We start from the raw sequence: 23,602 nt of genomic DNA on the forward strand, positions 1-23,602 counted from the left end.
GGAGCGAGAATTTCGATGTTGTGCTATTATGACTTCAGGAGTCTTCTTCTACTTGTAGATGTACCTGAGGTGCCAAAATTATTCACACTGTACACATACTTTTCACGAAAAAAAGAAGAAGACACTTTTACTTGGTCACTAGCAGTATGTAGGCTCCCTCTAGTGGTATGCGAAAGTATCGTTGCCTAAATACAGCTCAGTTGTGTTTTACTTTTTAGCACAAGATATTTGCATATCAATACAAATACAACATACAATAATAGAATACATATCCATTTTTAAGGAAAAGAAAAAAGAAAAGAAAACTTATTTAGGTACATTTCTATGAGACATTTATTTTAATTTGTATTTAATGCATTAAATCCCTTCAAGTCTTAAATTCATGCAATTCAAGATTAAATTGTCAAAAGTGCTATTGTATCATTACTTTTGTTCTGTTCATGATCTCCCAAAAAAGTCCAACATTTTCAAAACGTGCTTTGGCTAAAAAAAAAAAGTTAATATGTCCCGAACACACCGCACATTTTGTTCTTTCATTTGCAATCTGTCGAGAAATGCCGCCATCGTGTTAAAACATCAATAACAAACCAAAGACCAGCAATTCCCAGGCATCTCGGACAGGCCAACAACTTCTCATTTCTCATATTACACCAAATCTGTTGAGCAATAACAAAAGAGCAAAGAAAGAAATAATAACTAGAAATTGCAATGCCCTCAGATATTACACACGTGAATGCTGAGAGCTGCAGAAAAAGTTCAATACATTTTAATTGGAAAAATGTTGTCCCAATCAAGCTCATTTTGTCTTTTGATTACGTTGAATCTGTTGAGCGCACCATATGAGAAATTGCTTACATTTACAAAATCACTTCAGATGTGAAAACAAGAGTGTGTATTCCACCTCAAGGAATGGACACACAATGACTGTTCTGTTGTGTGCAGCTTGTTGCATATACTTTGAACATAATTGACCTGGTTCATGCTAGCTGGCCACACATTCGTTCTTACTCCTTTTATTCGTTCGCATTTAACATTACGGCGAAGCCATGACACCAATTTGAGGTTCAGAGCGCTTAGGGATCTGAGATTTGCTCTGTCAATGACAAGAATCCAATGTACGTTTTCGGCTTCGGGTAACAGCTTGTACCTTAACCTGTACAAGATAGGCGTCAAGAGCACAATCATGGGTTGCACCTCCATCCTCTGCAGCGACGTAAAAATCCATATCAGTCCTTACAACTTGCTACAGTATAGGAAATAAAAACACACACCTGCAAACTTTTGTGTGTGTGTGTGTTTTTTGTATCCTGATTGTGTGCATAATGCATGCCATTATTGTCAGGAGTTGGACTTCAGCCACTCAGTGAAAGAGGATTTGTCCGAGATGCTCCAAAGCTCTGAGAGTAACTTCTTCTTCCTCCTAGAGAAACAAATGAAAACAAACAATACTCATTGTCGAAACACGTACACTGACAGCTGCAAGTTGTCAACTTCTGACCAACAGCAGAAGATCCCCCCCCCCCACTCCCTCCGTGTGTGTCTTGTGCACTCAATGTGCTCTGACAAAAGTACAAACATTTCATATAGGAAGGATTAGACTGATGAGGTAGTACGGCTGAGCGCATGTGTGTGTGTGCGTGCGCACAATGGACATTTCATATGGTGAGGATTAGAACCTATGCAGTGATGAACTCCCCGCAGGCTGTCTGTTCCACAGCCTGTATTTGGACGCTGTTTCCCAACCTTTTATTGAGCCAAGGCATGACTTCAGATTTATTTATTTTTTCTCCCCAGTTTACGCTAATGCGGTGAAATCGAGGTACCACTGTCGATTCCGGTTTGGGTTCTGTGTTATAATGTCAAAAAACAAGATTGGACGACAAGCTCATTGAACGGGAGCCTTTTTTTTTTTGTCGTGATTGAATATCTTTAGTCAATTCTTCACAGATGATGTACACTGTCAGATCACATGACTTAGATGGAGTTCAGTTGTTTATTTAGCACAATCGTTTCAATTGTCAGTTTTATTAAAGGTAGAGCATAGTTAAGTAGTTTGAAACTAGCTCTCTAATTGCAGACAAACTTTGGTAGGAAGACGCCATTTTCTAGTGTGTAAATAATGATGCTACAACTTTTAACTCACAGAGGCAGCACTACTAGAAAGCCAATTTTCCATCACGTGGCTAAAAGAGTAGAATTTATGCAGATTTTGTGCAAAATGTCAGACAGAGCTACATGCAAGTCAAGGTTCCAAAAAAATCACAATAGAATAGATTGACGTCTGTAATGCGTGAGTTTTTTTTTTTTCAAGCTCCACAAATCTCCGGTCTGGTATTCCAGGAATACCGCATCCAATTTATAGTTGCCAATTGTCGGCACGGCGATGAAATCAGGTTCATTTGGGCGTTAACCCACGTTTGAAGGCACCGAAGCTGCTTGGCATTAATTCAACCTCACGACGCGCAGACTCACATGTCAGGTTCTATTAAAGCACCGATGAGGTGACTTTTTTTTAAGCTTAAAGGGCTTGAATCTGCAATCTTTCCATCCAGGTTCACAGCGGGGTGAAAGTGTGGCTTAGACGACAGATAATTAATTTCCACGAATCTGTATGCTTTTTACGAAAAACATTCTATATGAAAGATTTTGCATATAAATCAATAATACTGTTCTCATCAAATGGAAAACTCCACACTCCTTGCCTCATTTGATCACAAGCCACTCGTGAAGCTCTGATTTTTCTTCCCCATTATGTCCAAAGTAGCACAGACCTTTTAGACTAACAAAGGCCTCGAGAAGTAAGGTGAAGAAAAAAAAAAAAGAACATTGATCCACTTTCTACAGCACGGTTCAAGTGGATCTCTTTCCACCTTTTCTACCAAATCACTCATTATTCATGAACGGACGTGACTGAAATGAGATTGAGATGCAGAAAAAGGGGGAAGGAAAGGTGGTTGGACTTTTTGGATCAACGTTCTTTGAGCAACTGTGTTTCTGATTGTGTGTTCACCTTCGGGAGTCGACGGCGTCCTCTAGCTCTCGGGCCTTGAGGGCCGCGGCTTGGAGTATTGACCCCGAGATATCAGCCAAGCGGGCGACATTGAGGCCGTAGCTACGGCCAGCCGCTCCTTCGCTTAACTGGTAGAGGAAAGTGATGAATTCAGGACAGAGGTCTTCATCTGCAAAAGACATCGTTCGGATCATCGTCAACAGCAATGCTGGAAATTCTAAAATGCCTAAAACGTGTCCGTGTGTATAGGGACTACACATACCTCGTGTGTCGGTAGCTACATCGGGTTCATTGAGGATGAAGGACATGTGGTAGTTGGACACGTGTTGGGGGTACACCCGCTCTAGCTCACATAGTGGAGGGTAATGAGTGACAAAGAGGGTGAAAGACCTCACCTGCAATGGAGGAACAACATACGTAAAGCATAGCTTGTCCTCATTAACCTGTTTCATTTTTGGAGGAAATCAACTCAAAGGATAAAAAAAAAAAAAGAATTGTGGCTAAGATTGTTTTTACATGTTTCTTATGCAAAGTCCGTTCGAAAAGTCTGCCTAAAAAAGTCAATCTACGAGAATAAATTCACTTGCCGTAGTAACCCTGCCTATCTACTGAATAGCTTTACAAGCCGCTAGCAACAAATTTGAATTTAAGATTTGACTGTTGTGCGTGACATGGAAATGTTTCAAGCAAATGCTTGATTGTTTTTGCTGGATTTCTTGTTTTTACAACAATCCCATGTGTAAATCCATCAAAAACACTTTCATAGCATATTTGTAGTAACAAAAGGGCATATTAAGTTGGTAGCCCAGAATTGTTCAAAATATCCAGATGTGAGGTGAACTATGACATTTATTGATTTAATTTATTGATTTATCTATCCACCCATGTATTTATCAATCTATTTATTTATGTATTTATTTATTTACGTGGAAGCGCGTTGATGATTATCAAGTCTTTATTCGAGTGCAAGAGAGATGTGTAGGAGGGATTTAGAAAATGGAATACACACAACAAATGGTAGGTGTGGTAACAATTATGTAACAGTCCGTCCCTGCTGAAGAACAAAGACTGTGAATTCATATCAAAACATTCTTTGGGGATTAATACACCGATTGTTATTGTTTTATTATTATTTTGTCACTCGTAATTATGACAGTATGGATGTTGTTGATTGATTGGACAGCATTACATTCATGATTTAAATTAAATTTGGATTAGAACCCCCCCTTTTAATTGGGCCATCGTTAATAAGAATGAATTCTGAGGATGGAAACCAGCTGTACTGTGAAGAACCACAGACCCCGAACGACTCCGGGCCGAGCGAGCATGCTACCTCGCTCGGTGTGACAAAGGTCACGTCACTAGAAATACTGAACAAGATGAGCAGGGCGACGCCCACACTCTTCCAGGAAAGGCACACGGACGAACCTGCGCCCACGGTAACAGTGTACCGCACACACACACACACTTGAAATCACTCCTGTCCACCTACATTGAAAGGTACAAACAAACGAAGCGTGGTGGCGACTCGTTGGCATCTGAATAATGGTCTGATTGGACGCTAATGGTCGCTTGTTGGCGGACCACCCCGGGGTGCGCTGACAGCCTCCTCAGTGGGAGACGCTGATGAAATTAAGAGTTGGAACGATTAGTGAAGTCGATTAGTTGATAGAAAGTTCATGAGATCACATTATTCATTCTGACAGCTCCAGTCTAGTACGTCACTCTCGTAATTCTTCATATAGCTTCACGTCTGATCTTGAGCAAAAGCCTCAACGTGTCAACACAGAACCACCGGTAAACTTTTCTACCCAATTAAACACAGTGACACTTCCTTTCTGCTTTGCCAGTATTGGCATCGCACAACTAACAAGCGCCCGCTGAGGGCGGTTTGTGAGCTACAAAGTGGATAAGATTCGGTATATGTGAGGATGTCGCTGACCCGCAACGCCGTTATCTTCTTTGGGTTGAACAATAAGGTGAGCAGCAGATGACCTTTGTTTTTTTTTTTGGGGGGGGGGGGGGGGGGGGGTTGTTTTTGCAGTCCCCCGCAGGAAGAGCCGTCAGTTTGAGACTTCATCATAAACTGGTGGGTGGGAGTCAATCGAGGAATTATGCACAGTGAACTGACCCCACGTGACTTTATTAAAATATTAGCACGACAAGGCCGACAGACGAGATGTATCAATAATTGTGTCTTTACACTGATACTGTCAGAGAGGTTCAAATTAGATGTGTCCATTTTTTTTATTATTGTTATTAAATGCAGTTTGCAGTAGTCTACAGCTACACATCACCGTATGAATCCAAAATAATGAAGTTTGTCAACTACAAATACAATGTATGGGTGGCCAAAGTATGGCCTGGGGGCCCGCTCGGTCCAATAAGCATTTACATGATCAAAAGGTCTAACATTTGTTGTATTCATTCATAATTTAAAACTTTTTCAGTGAACGTAGTTCTTCACATTCCTGTTGAATTCCTTGAAGGTAATATAGAGTAACATCAATTCACCGCTGAAGACAGCAAAGAGTGAGTTGATGCTGTGAGTTGAATTTAGCAAAAAGCCGCGCCCGCTGTTTCATGTGAGGTGTGACCGGATCGGCCCATGAAAAACCAAGAGAGCAATGTGTGTAGCACCAAGCGTGGTGTGACGCTAATAGCGGGACCTGCTGCTCGTGTGAAAACACTAGCGAGTCTGATCGAGAGTCACGTCTGAGTCGGAGGCCGCTGTGAAGCGTTTTAGCACGGAGGAAACATCAACGAGAATCCTTTGAGTACGCCGGCTGTGACACACGACGACGCAAGACGCGGCAACTTGTAGCTTGCCGTGAGGTTTCTGCTTTTTCTCTTTTCAGCATCAAGGCTGTCTCATCCATGAGCGGTGTTATGAAAGCCATCTACATTCTTAACTACCTTGCCAGTGAATGCTGGGGGCAGGGAAAGGTGCGTTTCTATAACAACCAAGTCAAAAAAGGAAAAGTCTGAATTTGACGCGGGGAGGCATGTCTGGTGAGGAGGAAGAGGACATGACGGAGGAGGAGGAGGAGGAGGAGGAGTGGGAGCAAGAGCGCATGAAAGACAGTGTGGGTCTTCTTGTACCAAGAAGGGATGTCACTGAAAAGCCAAACTCCTTTTTGCTTGTTTTTCCTTTTATAGCCAGGACTCTCAAACAAATCAATGTTGTTATACAACAGGTGGTTAAAGAGCCTGCATCAGCTCTATCCTGCTTTAGCCACATATGGTTTGCGCACAATTACATAAACCACAAGACTAGGTCCTAAAAAATAATGAGAAAGTTTGTCCTTCAAGGGTGTCGAGTGGGAACACAATTCATTTCAGAACGCAGGCCAACCTCTGGTTTATTCAAATTCTTCTTCAAGGTTTTAATGTAAATTTTGAAATATGCTGCTGCTGCTTTGAGATGAGTTTAATTCATTCACTAAGCACATCCGTAAGCACAAAACATTTGTATCTCAAATCGTCCTTCCCCATTGAAATAAACAGAAATGTCAATAATCTGTATAAGCCAAAAAACGATATTTTTTTTAAGCAAGTAAAGCAAATCCATAATTTCATGGAGCGTCAATTTTTAAAGGTGTTTTATGTTGAGTTAGTTTTTTCCCCAATGTCATAGAAAAAATATCTGAACGACCGCTACATTCCCAAAACTCGAAAGTATCTCAAGGCACGACTGCATTCCAATTTATCAAGATGCACCTGAATTCTCCTTCTTCTGTCAGCGTGTCCCAGAAGAGCAAGCCACAAAAGCCCAAGAAAAAACAACAATTATCCACCCATAGTTAGTTCCAACGCTTGCTGAACCGAGGGCTCGTGAACTACGCTGAACGACTGCACAGTGGCTTTGGGCTTTTGTAGAAGGTTTTTCAGACTTGTTCCAAGTCTACTCACGACTATTGCATCAGGCACAAAAAAGTCATCCTCGACATGATTTGCTGCTGCTTTGTTCCCACAGAATCAAAGTCTTGTAATGAGACGAGACTCTTTTTGTATCCTCAAAAGAACAATCGATCCCCAAGGAGTGCTTATTCGATGTTAAGCACGATTAATGACGCGTCGCTACTCGTTCATTTGATGTACGTATAGTACAATAATAAATAAATAAATACAAATAATAAATAATAATAAAAAAACACAGATAGAAATAAATAAAACACTGGAACTACGTGTTTGCACAAGTGTGCACACCCTCATATAAATGAACCGATCACATTCAAATGTCAACTGTTACTATTTAAAGTGCCACATAAAGTTCTCCTGCTTTGACGTTGAGGCTTTGGTTTTTACACTGTGATTTAGAACTATTGATATTTCCCTCCACCTTGACGCATCCTCAAAGCATGATGCTGCCACCACCATTCATGTATCAATGTGCTTATCAATTAATGAATGATTCAGAAGATGGGTTACCCAACTAATTTCTCCATGAGTCTTATTTGTTCACACCTTGTGGACACTGGACGCTTCCACCTTTGTGGATGGAAGACCTTTCATAGGTTGAGTATGGAAAAACAATCCCACCAAACACAATTTTTACAACACTGTGTAGCTTTTCCTTTTCAACTAATAGTTACATACAGTACAGGTATAAATCACTATAATAACAGCTGATATGAGCGCGCACAGTGAAGATGTATTTTATGAGCACAAAGGTGAGCCGCATGACATTCATTCTGATTATGTGCCTTTTTTTTTTTTTTAAACCAATGAAAACGAGGCCCATTGCAGCGCGCCAACAAATTAGGCGCCAGTGGACCATTTTTGCCTCCTTTTCCACTGCAACAGGGTTAATAACATTATAGATCAAGCCTCACCATTATTTCTCTCCATTTTGAAGGGTTACCGCACTGACGAGGCATCCCTGTTGCCTCGTCTCTCTTTTCCCTTCAAAACAAACAATCACGAGCCGGCGGGGCACATAAGCCAGTGCGGTCAGAGGAGTACACAAAGATGCATTAACTTAAAGGTTCGTTGAACTTGGCTTTCACATGGCAATGCTTGTTGTAAAAAGACAAAGCGCTGTTTAAGCAGAAGAAACAGAAACGAGGTCTCGCACTTACATCTCTGATGAAGTACTCAAGGGTAGCGTAGGCGATGGCGATGCCGTCATGTGTGCTGGTGCCCCGGCCCAGTTCATCCAAGATGACCAGGGAACGCTCGGTCGCGTGGGAAATAATCTCGGAAGCTTCGGTTAACTCTTCCATGAAGGTACTGCGCCCTTTGTAGATGTTGTCCGAGGCTCCCATTCTGATCATCAGATACAAGGAAGAGGAAATCAAAGTCAGTCAGTCCGTCCGTCCGTCCGTCCATCCATCCATCCAGAACATCCATCCACAACATCCATCCATCCATGCATCTAGAACATCCATCCACAACATCCATCCATCATCCATCATCCACAACATCCATCATCCACAACATCCATCATCCACAACATCCATCATCCACAACATCCATCATCCACATCATCCACATCATCCACATCATCCACATCATCCACATCATCCACATCATCCACATCATCCACATCATCCACATCATCCACATCATCCACATCATCCACATACCCAACCCACCCAACCCACCCAACCCACCCAACCCACCCAACCCACCCAACCCACCCCACCCACCCCACCCACCCCACCCACCCCACCCATCCATCCATCCATCCATCCATCCATCCATCCATCCATCCATCCATCCATCCATCCATCCATCCATCCATCCATCCATCCATCCATCCATCCATCCATCCATCCATCCATCCATCCATCCATCCATCCATCCATCCATCCATCCATCCATCCATCCATCCATCCATCCATCCATCCATCCATCCATCCATCCATCCATCCATCCATCCATCCATCCATCCATCCATCCATCCATCCATCCATCCATCCATCCATCCATCCATCCATCCATCCATCCATCCATCCATCCATCCATCCATCCATCCATCCATCCATCCATCCATCCATCCATCCATCCATCCATCCATCCATCCATCCATCCATCCATCCATCCATCCATCCATCCATCCATCCATCCATCCAGAACATTTAAACGTTCATCCACAAGATGGCAGAAGGTTTTTTCAAAGGATGCCCTCAAAGAACCAATGAGGAGTATAGTTTGAGTAATTCATGAGATATTCCTGAATTCCAAAGTACCACCTTCAAGTGTGTCTTTGCACCTGCCTTCATTGTCCTTGAACATCATACCTTGCAATGAACTGTGCAACCATGTCGCCATGGTTACGCCACACGTTATATAGAAGAGGGGCGTGGCAGGCATGCAGCTGCATTTCATGAGCTCATTTACAACAGTGTGTCCGTGCATGCCCGAGACTCGACCGAAATTATGGCCCATCTATAGTTTGCGCGTGTGTGGTAGGAAGAACGGGTACAATGGTTGCGAGGTGTTCCCGCACACGCGTCTGTCTACAGGCGAGAGGGCTCGCGCTGACAGCATCCAGCTGGAGCTCCTCCTTCCCGCCAAAAACACAGATTGTGAAAACAGACTCCACTGATCCCCATATTGCTGAATAAACTTTACATTGTCGTGATTTTTTGTCGTAATTATGACGCTTATAATGAATGAATTATTGCAAATCATTTCTTCATTCAAATAATTAACAAACATCCACCATTGAAGTTCAACCCACTATTTCAAAGCGCATTCAGTGATCAGCGTGTTACACGCCGTTACGAAGCTTCACACCATTTTTGTCAGCTCTTTCGACTCGACTCCGAGGCGCGAGAGGCGTTTCCTGCGCCGTGGCTGATTTTAGAAGCGAACATGCTGTGAAAAGGCCCGAGCGGACATGTGTGCCGCCTACAAAGAGGAACAGGCGGTCTGTAAACTATTCCAAAGCCAGGATGCGACACTGCGCAACAGATGACCACGAGACAAACCGATGACCATGTCACATACACGCCATCGCCGCTGGTTGGCGACGGGACCTGTTCAAAAGCCGCTTTCTCTGTTTCCATGACAACCGTGGACAGATGCAGGGCTGCGCTTTGTAACCTTCAGAACTTAATGCAGAGCAGACTGCACACAAAACAGCTGCAAGCATCCTACTGGATTCATGCAGAGCAACTTATTTCTGTACGGGAAAAATAAGAGCACGATGGGGAAAACAAAATTTTCCAAGCTGCTGTGCCGCTTTGAAAAGCTCATTGATAATCAATCACGGGGATCATCTCAGACGGGGTAGCCCATTAGACACCCACGTAGCATTTCATTACCCCCGCCAAAGTCTTCTCATTCCAATCCACTTCTATCGTCTCTTCCCACCACATCCGTCTCTCGTTCACTTATTAGAGCAGAAAACTCACCAAATGAAACGACAATATTACACATAATAGATGCAGCAGAGGGATTTGGGTGGGTGTTTATTATCCATATAAACTTTCCTCTGTCCCAATTAGAAACTGATAGGTTGATAAAAGCTATTGGGAGGTGAAGACAGGACAGCGCTCTTCTCTCAGGGGACACTAATTAGCTCTTAGATGCATTTTTCTAGTAGACAGGAAAGATTAACCTTCAACTCAGTGAAATCCCTTGGCTGAACAACCCCAGCCCACTCAAACACAGGCATGACTTCAAGTGCACAATAACTGCTTTTAACGCCTTTAAAATGAAAACTTTAAGACAACTAATCCGTTCTCCATGGAGCCAAGCTGATTGTCCGTCCATCCATCCATCGTGTCAATTTCCCCCCCAAAATGTCCAATATGTACCAACAGCAGGTTTTTATTGCTTTCTGTCACTAAAAGGCATTTCGCCCTGATAACCTTAAAGTGTCCTCACTGGCCTAAGGAGCACACGCAATAACCTCATTACTCAAAAATAAAGCCTAAAACACCCCAAAAGTGTATCTCTCAAGGATACCATCACACGCACTCGCCCGGGGTGTGCTGACCGGGTTTTTAGCTCCCACTGGGTTAATTCATAAGAACATGCCACAAAAAAAGACCATTACCTACATCTGCAAGCCATTATGTCTAATCACAGAGTGCAACGTGGCCAAAAATACGGAGAGAATACAGTACAGTGAGGAGTGGAAAATGCACTGAGAAAAAGCTCTCCAACCAACAAAGACGTATTGTATCGTCCGCGAGCTCCCGGCACAACACGGAGCCTAACCGTGCTTCATCTGCTTTGTGGCGAAGGACACATCGAGATTACCGCGGATTAGTCTGTACTGTCACGCCTAAAAATACACTCCACACGATGGTACTTGGTGACGGATTATCATTTGTTTTTTTATTCTTTCTTTACTTTTTTTTTTCCCTCGAGGTTGCCAGACAGACTTGTCACATGTAATTACTCTAATAAGAAATAACAGACCTCCCGTGTTGTCATGGCAACTGTCCATCAATACAGAAGAAATACTGTCATTTGCGATGTCGCTGACATGAACGCTCATCGCTTACAAGGGCAATCAAGTGGAATCGAACCTAACGTTTTTATTACCGCCACTAATTTTTCAACACAAATGTGTTTTTATGTGTGTGCAGGACTTCTCAAAAACATCTGGTCCAGAAATTTGGTCCAATAGGTGTGAATCAGGATATGCAATTTTGCTCAACACTCTGATTAGAGGTCAGTCTATTTGTCCACAGGTGTGAAATATTTTCCACTAGACTTGCTCTTACCTCGTGTAAATGCCATCCAAAATGGCCAAATGGGCCTCGGAACTCGGTACGTAGGAGCCCATTTGGGCCATAATACAGATCAGGGCCACCTGGCGGATATAGGAGCTCTTCCCCCCCATGTTAGGGCCAGTGATGATCATTGCTCTTTTTCCATCAGCCTGCAGTGAGATAGACGTGAGCAGTTGTAACAAAGGGCTTGGGAGAGATTTACAGGAAAAAGATATTTGGATGCTGAGGAGGTGGGTGGACTTGAAGCTTTGACTTGTTACAACAGAAACCCACTCAAAGTGTGCTTGTGCTGTTAATGCACACAAGCGTGTGTGCGTGCGTGTAGTACCTGAAGTTGTACATGATTGGGCACGTACTGGCTGTGGTCTCCCATGAGTAGGTCTATGGCAGGGTGTCTGCCATTTTTGATCATAATCTGACGCTTACTGTCGGACACTTCTGGCCTGCAACAGGAGAAAAGAAAAAGCTGCAGACAAAGAAATGATATGTTTGGGCTTCAGGAAACAAAGGAAGAGAAGAATGAATCGTATGGAAAATCAAGCTAAGAGAGAGGAAGTAGATGATGATGAGCAGGGGCCCCAGGATGGAGCCACACCTGGAATAACTGGGGAAGCATTCGATATAAATTAAGCCATAAAGTGTGGAGTGAGTTTGAACCATTTTTTTTATAGAGGTGAAAGATGCAATTTTATATACTGATGGAATAATACCAGTGGAGAGATAATAATGGTATTAATGAGGGTTAATACTGCGATATTTTTTTGTAGTTACATCACAACTATTCTCTCCAAAATGCCTTTTTTTTTTTTTTAAGAGTATTTTTTTTTTCTACAGTGCAAATATGTTTGCAATACATTACATTTGAATCTTTGCTTTTTTTTTCCCAACGTGGTCTTAAGAGTGAATTGGGAGTGCAGCAACGACCAATTTTTCTTTTGACGACACTCATTAATTGGGTCGTTTTTGGATATACTGTCCTGGTCGTCGGTGTGCTTATGCGTGCGTGTGAGAAATCTTGGCATTCTGGTTGAGCACACTGCTGAGTCCAATGCACACACCCACGCACCGCCTGCCCGAGATTATAGGACACGACACAGAAAACTTGGATCCTCATACTGTCCACTAATACATATTCAAACAATTCAAACACACACTCATATACTACATACGAGCAAGACAGAGTAAAATGACATGAGGACAGCCATCACCTGCAATGGTCCCCATGTTTGGCTACCTCAGCCAATGAGAAGAGACAGTCCATGGTTGCTAGGTGACGAATAGCCCTTTTCATGGTGTGATAGTGCTCCCCAAACTGACTGCAAGAGAGCAAGGAGAGATTCGCAAATTACCAGAAATGCATAATTGTATTCTCAGCAGATGACACCACTGGTGCATTTGTACAGAACATGAATGTGACAGGCGACACTTTTGACACTCCAAACTGTGTTTATCATGAGTAGTCTATGAGCCGGTGTGTGTGCGTGCGAGTGCGTCGTACTCCATAAAAGCGGTCCACTCCCTCTGGCAGTCCAGCAGCAGCTGCTCACGGAGCTGTAGCAGCTTCTTGAGACGCTCCACCAGAAAGGGAGAGTGATACCTGCCGACTGCTTTGGTGCTGCGCAGCAAAGGGAAATGACGTTAAATGAAGTTTGTTTTGGCATTTCCTGAAAAGAAGTGATTTGGGAGACATGTACGAGTATTCCGCATGACAGTGATGTATTGCTGAATAGTTACGGTTTTGTTAGTAAACAAAGCCAGAATTGCAATGCACGTTACATTCTTGCAAATTTGGACTCTTGTGAGAATGAAAAGTCTTTATAAGGCAGTTGAGACGTCTTAATTTTGCAATAAGTACATAAACAACAGCTGAAAAAGATCAATTAAAATATCAAAGTATTTATCTATCTTTGTTTCCCTTGAAACATAACAAAAAAAAATAATTGGAGACGTTTAGGGCTGCAGCTACCGAATATTTTGAAATCTGGCTCAATAGGAACTCCAAATTTTGTCAGCATCGTAACGTGCAGTCATTTCCACCTGTTAAACCGCTTCTTAAAAAGTAGCTGCTAATTGCTAGCCATTAGACGCTAACATATTATACAAAGTCCACGTAATTAGAGGGGATGTTTTTTTTTTTTTTAAACATGATTTCAGGATGACATTTGCAACACTTTGTGACAGCAATATAAACTAGCTCCAACTACAGTCAGCAAGAAGAGGCAAGTCAAGTAGCCACACAGTCAGAAACTTCCAAATAAAAGCATGCAAAAGCATTTCACTCTATTTGGTGATGAGATTTATTTTGGGGTTGGCATTGGAGGTGCATTTCCATTATGCATAGCATGAATAATTGTTAATTATTACACCCACCCTCTTTCTTTTAGCTCGGCATAAAAAAACAACAACTGCATTTTATACCCTGAGAAGGTCGTTTTCCCGCTCTTCATTAGAAAACAAAGCAGTTCAGTCTTTTTCTAAGCCTGCGTTGCAGCTCACCTGCTGACTTTATTCCAGTCACGAGGAACAATGGACGACTGCGAGTTCTTCACCTCGATCAGAAACTGTCAGAGGAGGAAACAGACGAAGGCACGTCAATGTTTTTGACTTGCCTTGCCACTCAGGCAGCTCCAGTAGGCGCACCTCCTGTCCTGCCACAGTGGTATAGTCGAGGCTGGGGGCTTTTAAGACAATTCGAACATGTTTGCGATGGTCCTGAATCTCTTGTAGAACTTCCTGGATTTGCTCTCTTCTTTCCCGCAGCACCGGGAAGCCGGACAAATCACAGAAGATCTCTGTCTTATTCCCGCACCTGCGCCATGTTACAATGACAAGTTCACGCGATCCTCTCCTCAATTTCTTCTTTCCCCTTAAAGTACTAACCTGGCCGCCTTCTCGTTGAGCACACTGAGGAAGCCGTGGGCCGGGGCCAGCAGCTCCGGGATGTCCACAAGGAGTCCTCGAATGAGCTCAGAGCGGATCTGCGCTCTGATAGCCGGCAGCAGGGCTTGCAGTTCCAGCGCCAATCGACAAAGGCTGCTGATGATGATGTAGAACTCCTGCGTGGATGCCTAAAGCGCATTTATGAAATCATAAATGTTGAATGTCATTTTACACAGTTTCATTTCTTCACAATGACTTGTCACCGACTGTTATGCTGAACGACAACAAGATTAGCACGCAAAATCGGATCTACGCTCGGTTTAAGAGGCAAAACGTCAACACATAAATCATGAGGCGATTTTGAAGCCAAGGAGCAAGAAAGCAAAGTGCGTCTTTGTAGCCCAAGTAATTGTCCCTAATCTCGCACCAATGCTACGTTAATAAGAGATTGTGCTTCTAATGTCTATTTTTTTTTTAACAGACACACAATGCTGTCATAAGACAAGAAAAGCTTAATCGACATATGACCAAGCCAGTAAAATAATATTGCAACAACACGAAATGTAATCATTACATTGCAATTTGTGCTGTAGCTCTAAAGACCAAACCTGTGATCAGTTTAGATCCAAAGTATTGATTTATCAATGCACAGCACGGGCATGCCTCTTGGGAAGCGAGGCTATTGCACTTTATGATTCCCATTAGTGGAATTGCAGTGGACTTGTGCGTCATAAAGGGTTAATGAGAGTCAAAGTGGGACAAAGCTTTCTGGTATTAATCACACAGTGGCGCTTTATAGGTTCCCTCATATCAGCAACCCCCTGGATTGGTTCTTCTTGGAACATGTAAAGCATTGGTAGACCCTCATGAGCAGAGCCAGGGATACAAGCCATTAAACATTTTTTCTACAGAGGGCCCACATTACAATTAGGGTAGATGTTTGTGAGTCCATATGTGTGTGTTTGTTGAGTGACATTTATGTTTTTTTTTGTCTATATGAAGAGTTCAACACGCAAATGATGGTGGAGACCCTCTGACATTTGAAAGAATGAGTCGGGCGGGACATGAAATTGTGTGAGACTTACTGTTTCTCTTCAGGTATTTCAATGTCAACTGTGTGAACATTTCCAAATTTACAGAAATAAAAGGAGGACGCAAAAAATGGTCATTTATATATCATTGGTTACCTTTTGGTTGAATATGCTGCACATTCCTCTTTCCAGATCAGGCAAATGATTCAGGAGGGATCTTGTGGTGTTTAATGTGAGCGAATCAGACTCGAGGATCTCTTTCACTGCATCCTGACGCTCCCAAATGGATCTTGAAGTCCAAACAAAATATGTATAGGGGATATATTAGTAACAGTCCTTCCGTTGATGCAATGTGTCACATTCAGATCCGTCAACGATTTCTTCCAATTCCAACATGTTACAAGAAAAATGGAAATTCAAAGTCATTGAAGCAACATCACAAATAATCATGATGTGTTGGTGGCTTTCATGCATTGTTATGGAATTAAAGAATGTCATCTGGGATTTATTGATGTTGAAATTATTCCGTGGCGCTGTGTGCATAGAATAAGAGTACTGTTTATCCCATCGTTAATCCCTCCACACACACACGCGCGCACACACAAACATATGAATGAATGAATTGGAAAAATGACAGCCCATTATTCGTGAGAGGTTGTTTGAGGCAAAGAGTTTTATTTCTACCTGCATATTTATCTACTGTATCTATTGCCAATAGGTAACAATCTAGTGTTGGAATAAATGTAAATCTATTTTTGAGCCAAAACGGAGATGTGGTTATTTGCGACTAGGGCTTGAATTAATTTCTTTTCAATTCTATTTTTCTTTTAAAAAGTAAAAAAAAAAAAAAACAGTGGCACAGGAAACTAGTGGTCTTCACATCCACGTTTGGGATTGCTTTTTTTTTTTTTTTCCCCTCCTGTCACTACTGTTGTACCTTTTCAAAACATGACTTTAAAGCAGCTAAAATGGCTTATCGGTTAGAGTCGGGTTATAGTTCCAGCTGTTGCTTTGGCAGGTGCGAGAAGCCGTGTGCTTACCGTGATTCTGTGAGCGGACGAATCACCCACTTCCTCATTAGCCTCCTCCCAAACGGAGTGCGCGTGTGGTCCAGCACCCACAGAAGACTGCCCCTCACACCACCATCTGTCTGTTTTGGAGCACACAAGACAACTGTAATGTGACACACAATGAATAGTAATTGTAGAGAAAGGATTGGAACTAGGATCAAAATTGTCTACGTGATGTCTGACATTCTGCGTGCCCCACAGGTGTCGTGCTGAACCTTTGAGCCGTCGCCCACGCAAGCCTAACTTGTCACTGAGCAATTTGCCGGGAACTGAGAAGCACTTTAAGTCAGTCGCTAAATCATTAGCATCCACAGCGCAATGAGGAGAGAAAGCAAATTTAGTTGTACTAAAAAAAAAAAAAAGAATGAATAAATGCCTATATTCAAAACGAGGTCAAGTTCTACGAAATTGTTCATATACAGTCGTGTACACCAAAATAAAAACAAAAACACACACCTATTAATAACTTGCGTCACTTATTGGGTCTTTAATGTATTTTAACTACTATACAAATAAAGGAAAGAAAAAGAAATCACCTGATTGGTAAGGATTTCCAGGTTCCTGATGGTGGCGGCACTGAGGATCATTCCCTGGGACTCACCACTTAAATGTTGGAAGGAGCTGCATGGAAGTACAAAACGTCATCCCACTATATAACAAAAGCACAATGTTGCCCGCTTTCTAAGGATGGCTTCATGCAGAGAGTCCTTAGCTGAAGACCAAATGGACAGCAAAAAAGGAAGGAAGCTCGCCGAAGTTTCGACATACGTGTGGGTCTGCTGTATACCTTTGACTTCGAAGCACTCTCTCCAAGTTGAACTCTTGAAGGTACTGGATTAGAGGACCCAGACAGCAGATCACCGGACTCTCCAATGATGCCACACGAGATAGAGCGTGACAGCCTGGACAACACAAACGCATTAAAAAAAAAAAAAAAAAGTTTTAAACTTTTATTTTTGCGGATTTATAAGTCATTCCAAAAATGCACTATGCGCATTGGGGATGTGTTGATATTTGTCAATGATTTAATCCCACTTGAAATTTTAAGCATAAAGTGGAAATTTGCTGTGATAAGGATAATTCTGAATAGGTTATTTGGTGACACAGGTCTTCTACTATAGTGGATTTCTCCAGCAAATGGGGAAACATCGAGGAGTGATCTTCTCGTCTCAGTTCAAAACATTTCTACTTCCCCTGCCTCACGACGTTGTCCTTGATGGAATTTCTGCTGGCTTTTAAGGTTTTGTTTTCTAAACAAAACAATCAAAAGATATGATAATGATGAAACACATACACACACCTTCAACTTGGTTGTGGCAATAAAATTCAGTGACTGTGTTCATTGCGGAGGCAAACTCAAAGTGGGCGCTGTCTCTCTTCTCAACCCGCACCTTGTCGTCAGCCTGAGCACTGCAAGGAATAAAAAGCAAGTGTCATTTTCCCACCAAATAAAAGGAAAAAACAAAAACACGGTTCGGGCCGTCTTCTCTTCCACTCGCACACAGCAGCGGCATATCCGCTGCTCCGGCACTCATTCATTCATGCTGCAATGCTGCTTTCAAGGACTTGCCAACTGTGTCCAATCTGCTGTTGCCAAGGCAACCGAGGCAAACATGTGGCTATGAATGTGACATGTGGCTATGAATGTGGTTTTTGTTTTCTAATCCACACAAGCACACACAGACACACACTCAAGCTATGGCTCATCAAGTTTGATGCTGGTCACACTGGGAGCAACAATGTTATTGTTCCAGTAAGCGCCATAAATCATTTAGGTCGTCGTTTCAAATCAAATGATGAAATGGTTTAAACGTTTTTTTTTTATTAATTATTATTATTGATCTATTTGTTATTTATTAATGTCAAGCTATATTGTCTATCTGTTTATCTATCTGTGTGTGTCTATCTGAGTTGGAGGTTCCTAGAAAATAAACTTGCCTTTTTTGCCCCACCCTCATTTGAAAGGTCGGCTTGGAAAGGCTCCAATGTTTTCTGTATATTTCATATCATATTATTTAACCCATTCAAAAACTACAACAGGGTGACTGCGCCGCAAATACAATATCGTCTTAACGATCCATGAAAATCTAGAATGGCTTAATGATGTCTTAATGGCAACTCAAAATTAAGAGAGAACAGTTGTTTGGAAAAGCCTGACCCAGTGAGATTTTTCACTTGCTCAAATTCCCCTCACAAACCCGACTCGTGTCGAGTGAAGCCGCTCATCTTGCACCCAGCTACCAACCAATCACCTGAGGGCTCATTACCTGAGTCTCTGCGGACACGCACGCCTGGTTGCCAGGGGGCCCGCTGCCACCACACAGACCCCGGGGGAGGTCAAAGTGCTTGGTTGGAAAAGTGGATGAACGGGGAACCCAGGTTGAGCTAATTTTTAATCAATCGATATACTAACGGAGATTTAATTTCCAACGGTTACTCGACTCGATTGAAAGATCCAATTCATTCACAATTTTGAATGACCACCCCAAAGGCACAAAGCAAAACACAAATGAGCGTGAAGAATGACACATGTGCATCAGGTAGGAGGACAGAAGCAGAAAGCGGCAGGCGGCCTTCTACTTATCCAATCAACTTCATCTAATCGAATTCACTTGACTCCCTTTCATTCTGTCCTTTCATTTTCATTTGTGCGTAATGCAATGAGAGAAAGCCCCGAGAGGGAGTCAGGGCTTATCTTTTAGCTTTAGCACAACGCTAAATGCGCATTTTAATATGAATCTTTCACACGATAGAATGGGATGAATGTGTTTGGGTGAGTAGTTTCCATTGTAGTTTACCAATATTCAAAAAACTTGCATGATGGGTTAACTCAAGACTCTAAAATGTCTGAAACTGGTTATTTCGTCTATACGAGCGTGGCCACTGACTAGCCACCATTGCAAAATCAGCTGGAATAGTCTCCAACTCAACCGCGACCCTTAGGAAGACAAGAATTTGCAGAACATAGTAAGCCTCATGAAAAATAAATTGGTGTGTAGTTGAAAAAAAAAAAAGCCCACTACGCCCCCTGGTGGATACCTGGCATTGGTAATGCTCTGCAATAGTTTCTGGGTCTGCGCTGAGAGGTCAGAGGGCACCAGGATTTCCACAGGGTTTAGCGTCAAGATACGCCTCTCCAATTCGGAGCGAGACTGACTGTCAGGGAAACAATCGAGCTGGACCTCTCCAGTGCCGGGCTGAACTGCCTGCACCCACAAATGACATACAGATGAACTATTTAACATTGCTGCTTTTTGTTCCTCAATGAATGGATTTGACAGAAGTAGCATTAACTAAAGAGCCAAAGAACAACCGAGCAAGACAAAGTAATGCCTGCAGAGATGGGATTAGAAAGTGTTCCAGTCAACGTACCACCAGGCCCACAGTGAGCTGCTTCTTCAACTTGTCCCAGCTCTCACTGACACACAGCAGGATGCTGTCACGAGCTTCCGACAAGACATCGTGGCTCCCGCCCTCGTTCACGTCGTCTGGACTGCACACCGGGTAGATGTCTCAGTGGACTGTTGAGGACAATAATGCTAGAGAAATGCAGTGCTACAACAAACACACACTTTCTGTGCTTAATGGCCACAGTTGTATTTGAAATAACAAAAGCCAGGTCGTTTTTATGACCAACAACATTAAATATGTCAACGTTTTATTCCAATGCTACTGTAATTGTATTATGGAATCTCTGTTATACTTAATTACATTTAAATGGAAAACTAAACTGTAAAATTTAGATTTTACCAATTTGCTTAGTTCCAATAAATCAGTTCACCTATTATTAAATGCGAAAAAGGAATGAAAAAAAAATATTGTAACAAATTTCAAGAAAGAAAGCTAAGTTAATCACAATACCAGAAACTCCTTGTCTAAATAATAATCATTGACACGAACAATAATAATAATAAAACCTCAGCGACTCATTGATCTTGCACTACCAAATATTTCGGGTTTGAAAAAGGATACCCTCCCCCACCAACGTGGACTTGGTGTACAGAGCCGTGAGTCGCCGTGTAAACAGAGTGTTCTTATTGGCCCCTGACGCTTTGATGGCTGAAGTCTCAGTCTGCTTGACTACACCCACCTGAGCAGGAAAAGACAACAAAACTGTCTTTAAAATGAAATGCATTGGGGATTTTTTTTCCCCCCAAAAGAACACTTAACAAACCCTCTTTACAAAGGGTCATTTAACACAAGATGTCCCCTTCGTACTAAAAAAAAACCCAACCTGATCATTATGTCGTATTCTTATTTCTTTACATGGCAAATTTGGGATTTTTGTTGCTATAATCATCAAAATATATATATTCCCCCCCCCCCCCAAAAAAAACCCAACAGACTGATATACCTTGTGACCGTGGGACACAAGCCGCCTGATGTGAACAAACAATCGGTGTGTGGGGATGCTGCACGTCATAAAATTATGGTCCAGGTGACAGAAGATATTCAGTACCTTTGCTGCAATCTGACAACACACACACACATTAAATTTCCTTTATGAGCTTTGTTAGGATAAATCCAAGAGTGACTCCTCACCTCAGCATCATCTCCAAAGAACCTATACTTGTACCCACACTCCACAGCCAACAAGGCGTCCTTGTGCTGCTCTTTCAGCTGGATGACCTGCTGCTCCAGAGGAGTATACACGCTCTTCGAGCGTCGGCACAGGGGACTGTTGCTTGTTGGGATCGGCATTCTTCCGGTATTCTGTCCTTCTTTGCCAGCTGCCTTGGCAAACTGAGAGAAGCGGAACATCTGCAAGATGCAGTGAAAAACGGACACAGTGGCTGAACACGCAAATACATAATGTTTCTATCATGACCATACTCTCGTCTGAGGTCTGGTGTTGGGTACCTGCGTTGAGGCCTGCTCATCTCCAGCGTCTTCTGTGAGCTGGTCGTTGTGGTTGTCAATGATGTTGTGTTGACTTTTGGCATCAGCAGAAAATCCACAACTCTCACTGCAGGCCTTCTTGAAACCAGTCACAATAGCTCGACTCTCGCCACTGGGTGCCACAGTCGTGCAGGTGAAGCCTCTCAGCTTCTCCAAGGTCGAAGGGCATAAGCCCACCGGATCTCGGCTGAATGGCAACTTTTGTTCTGAACAGACGATAATCATAGCATTGTTGAAATTAGTGTGGTCACGATAACAAAATTCTGAACTGGATAACATAATTATACTGATGATGGCAAAAATATAACACAATAATAAAAGCAGATGGCTATATTTTGTATTTCTAATATTTCAAAATATTAGGCAACAGAGGCTAATCAATTCTTATATATACAGTATGAGACATCACATTAAAGTTTAATGTAATTTATTATTATATAGTTGGGGGGGGGGAAATCATTTCAATAAGCCCGTAGGCTTCTTTTATTTTATATTTTACGGCCAATGAACCATGAACTAATATGTTATCTACTTCAATTATAAACACTGACTTGCATCCTGTTAAGATCTCACTACTGCAACTCTACCAAACAAAGGTGGCGGAAACATGAATGGATAAATGGCCTCAACTACAGAGGCGCTCTAATCACCTCTCTGAGCGGATTCAGTGCCCAGGCCTCCGTCGTCCTCCTGCAGGGAAAGCCTGGCTTGTTTGGAAAGCAGCTCAGCGTCATGGTGGAGGGACTGGGAGGCACGCTTCTGTGCGGCAGACAAATCAAATACAGTGATCCCTCGCTACTTCGCGTTTCATTTATCGCGGCTTCGCGACATCGCGGATTTTTTTTCCAAATTAACAAAACATTTCAAAGTCAAAATAAAACTTCTAAATTGAGGAAACGTGCCTAACCTTTAGGAAAATGCTCGAAATGTTCCTTTAGAAGTCCGTTTTCGTGTGTTAGCACGATCGTGAATTGTACTTCGCGGATTTCACTTATCGCGGGTCGGTTTTGGAACCAATTATCCGCGATAAACGAGGGATTACTGTACGTGAGTGACCATGATGGTTAGGGTCTGTAGCGATTTGCACACATTTGATTAACATCTCCGGTTACATGGTGCAGTTTAATGCGAGCGATGGTATTAAGAGCTGGATGAAGTTAATCCCGAGTGTGCATTCCGTCACTGTGTTGGTGACCTCACCTTGCTTTTCTGGAGATTACAATCCCTTTGCGTTTTTGCAGCGCCGCCGGTTCCGCTGCTCAGACTCCCGAAATACTTGCTAATGGACCCCTGAGAGGCACACGACTTTTTCAGAGCTTTGGGCATCCTAACTACCACTTGTTACTTTGACTTAGTCCATGAGTTTTTATTATGTTGACAAGTTGTGCTGACAGAATGTTGCAGGAAAGCTCCGGAATCTTTTTTTTTTAAACACAGCGTCGCGCGCGATGAGCTCACAGTCGCGCTGATGACGAAAACATCATAATATTTTCGTTTCCTGTTTAAGGGTTCTCAATATTACGTCACACTTGACCGATAGTTTTTAAATAATATATTCGAATTTGAATGAGGTTTTTTTTTCTTTACGTCCCTGAAGATGATCTGAAATACTTTTTTAGTAGTAGATAAATACACAGTAACATTGCCTTAATTTTGAAAAGATGTACGGGATGTTTGTTTGAGGTCACCACGAAGGCACGAGAAAGTCTCATAAATGGCCAACATATTGAGCATGTCGACTGGCTTTTTTTTTATTTTTATTTTTTTTATGCTGGTTAAAATTGGACTGCATTACGTTAACGTTTGATATAATTATTCTGGGCAAAGAATGAATTTCTAGGTCGAAAATAACTTATGTGACACAAAAAGTGTTTATTTTTTTTTTAGAGAGAAGCCACCTAGGTGTACAAAATCCACATATTTTACTCAGCAAGAGAGACTTTTTTTTAATTGCTGCCCAATTCTGATATATCGCAAATCACATGTCGTGTACAAGTCCAATAGGTCACGTGATTA

The 23,602-nt window shown here is 42.3% G+C and overlaps 1 protein-coding gene across 2 annotated transcripts; it reads right to left on the reverse strand.

The window, feature by feature from the left end:
- Nucleotides 1-315: 315 nt before the first annotated feature.
- On the reverse strand, nucleotides 316-23,046 carry msh3 (mutS homolog 3 (E. coli)). Of its 2 annotated transcripts, none has more exons than XM_088376951.1 (24): nucleotides 22,787-23,046; nucleotides 22,237-22,342; nucleotides 21,548-21,792; nucleotides 21,230-21,448; nucleotides 21,042-21,158; nucleotides 20,660-20,777; nucleotides 20,060-20,199; nucleotides 19,727-19,893; nucleotides 17,988-18,097; nucleotides 17,475-17,589; nucleotides 17,224-17,308; nucleotides 16,658-16,767; nucleotides 15,774-15,906; nucleotides 14,587-14,774; nucleotides 14,347-14,515; nucleotides 14,203-14,267; nucleotides 13,205-13,321; nucleotides 12,915-13,022; nucleotides 12,035-12,149; nucleotides 11,698-11,855; nucleotides 8,092-8,278; nucleotides 3,273-3,405; nucleotides 3,011-3,179; nucleotides 316-1,420 (listed from the first exon to the last, which is right to left on the reverse strand). In XM_088376951.1, the coding sequence occupies exons 1-24, from the start codon at nucleotides 22,910-22,912 to the stop codon at nucleotides 1,339-1,341; spliced, it is 3,282 nt and encodes a 1,093-aa protein (XP_088233077.1). In that variant the 5' UTR covers nucleotides 22,913-23,046; the 3' UTR covers nucleotides 316-1,338. The 2 variants fall into 2 exon arrangements, with proteins under 2 accessions (XP_088233077.1, XP_088233076.1); XM_088376950.1 differs by having other exon boundaries at nucleotides 22,237-22,345.
- Between the last annotated feature and the right edge of the window lie 556 nt (nucleotides 23,047-23,602).

The sequence above is a fragment of the Syngnathus floridae genome, chromosome 5 (assembly GCF_059516105.1).
Source record: "Syngnathus floridae isolate MCC-2025c chromosome 5, RoL_Sflo_1.0, whole genome shotgun sequence".
In the NCBI taxonomy this organism is placed as follows: Eukaryota; Metazoa; Chordata; class Actinopteri; order Syngnathiformes; family Syngnathidae; genus Syngnathus; species Syngnathus floridae.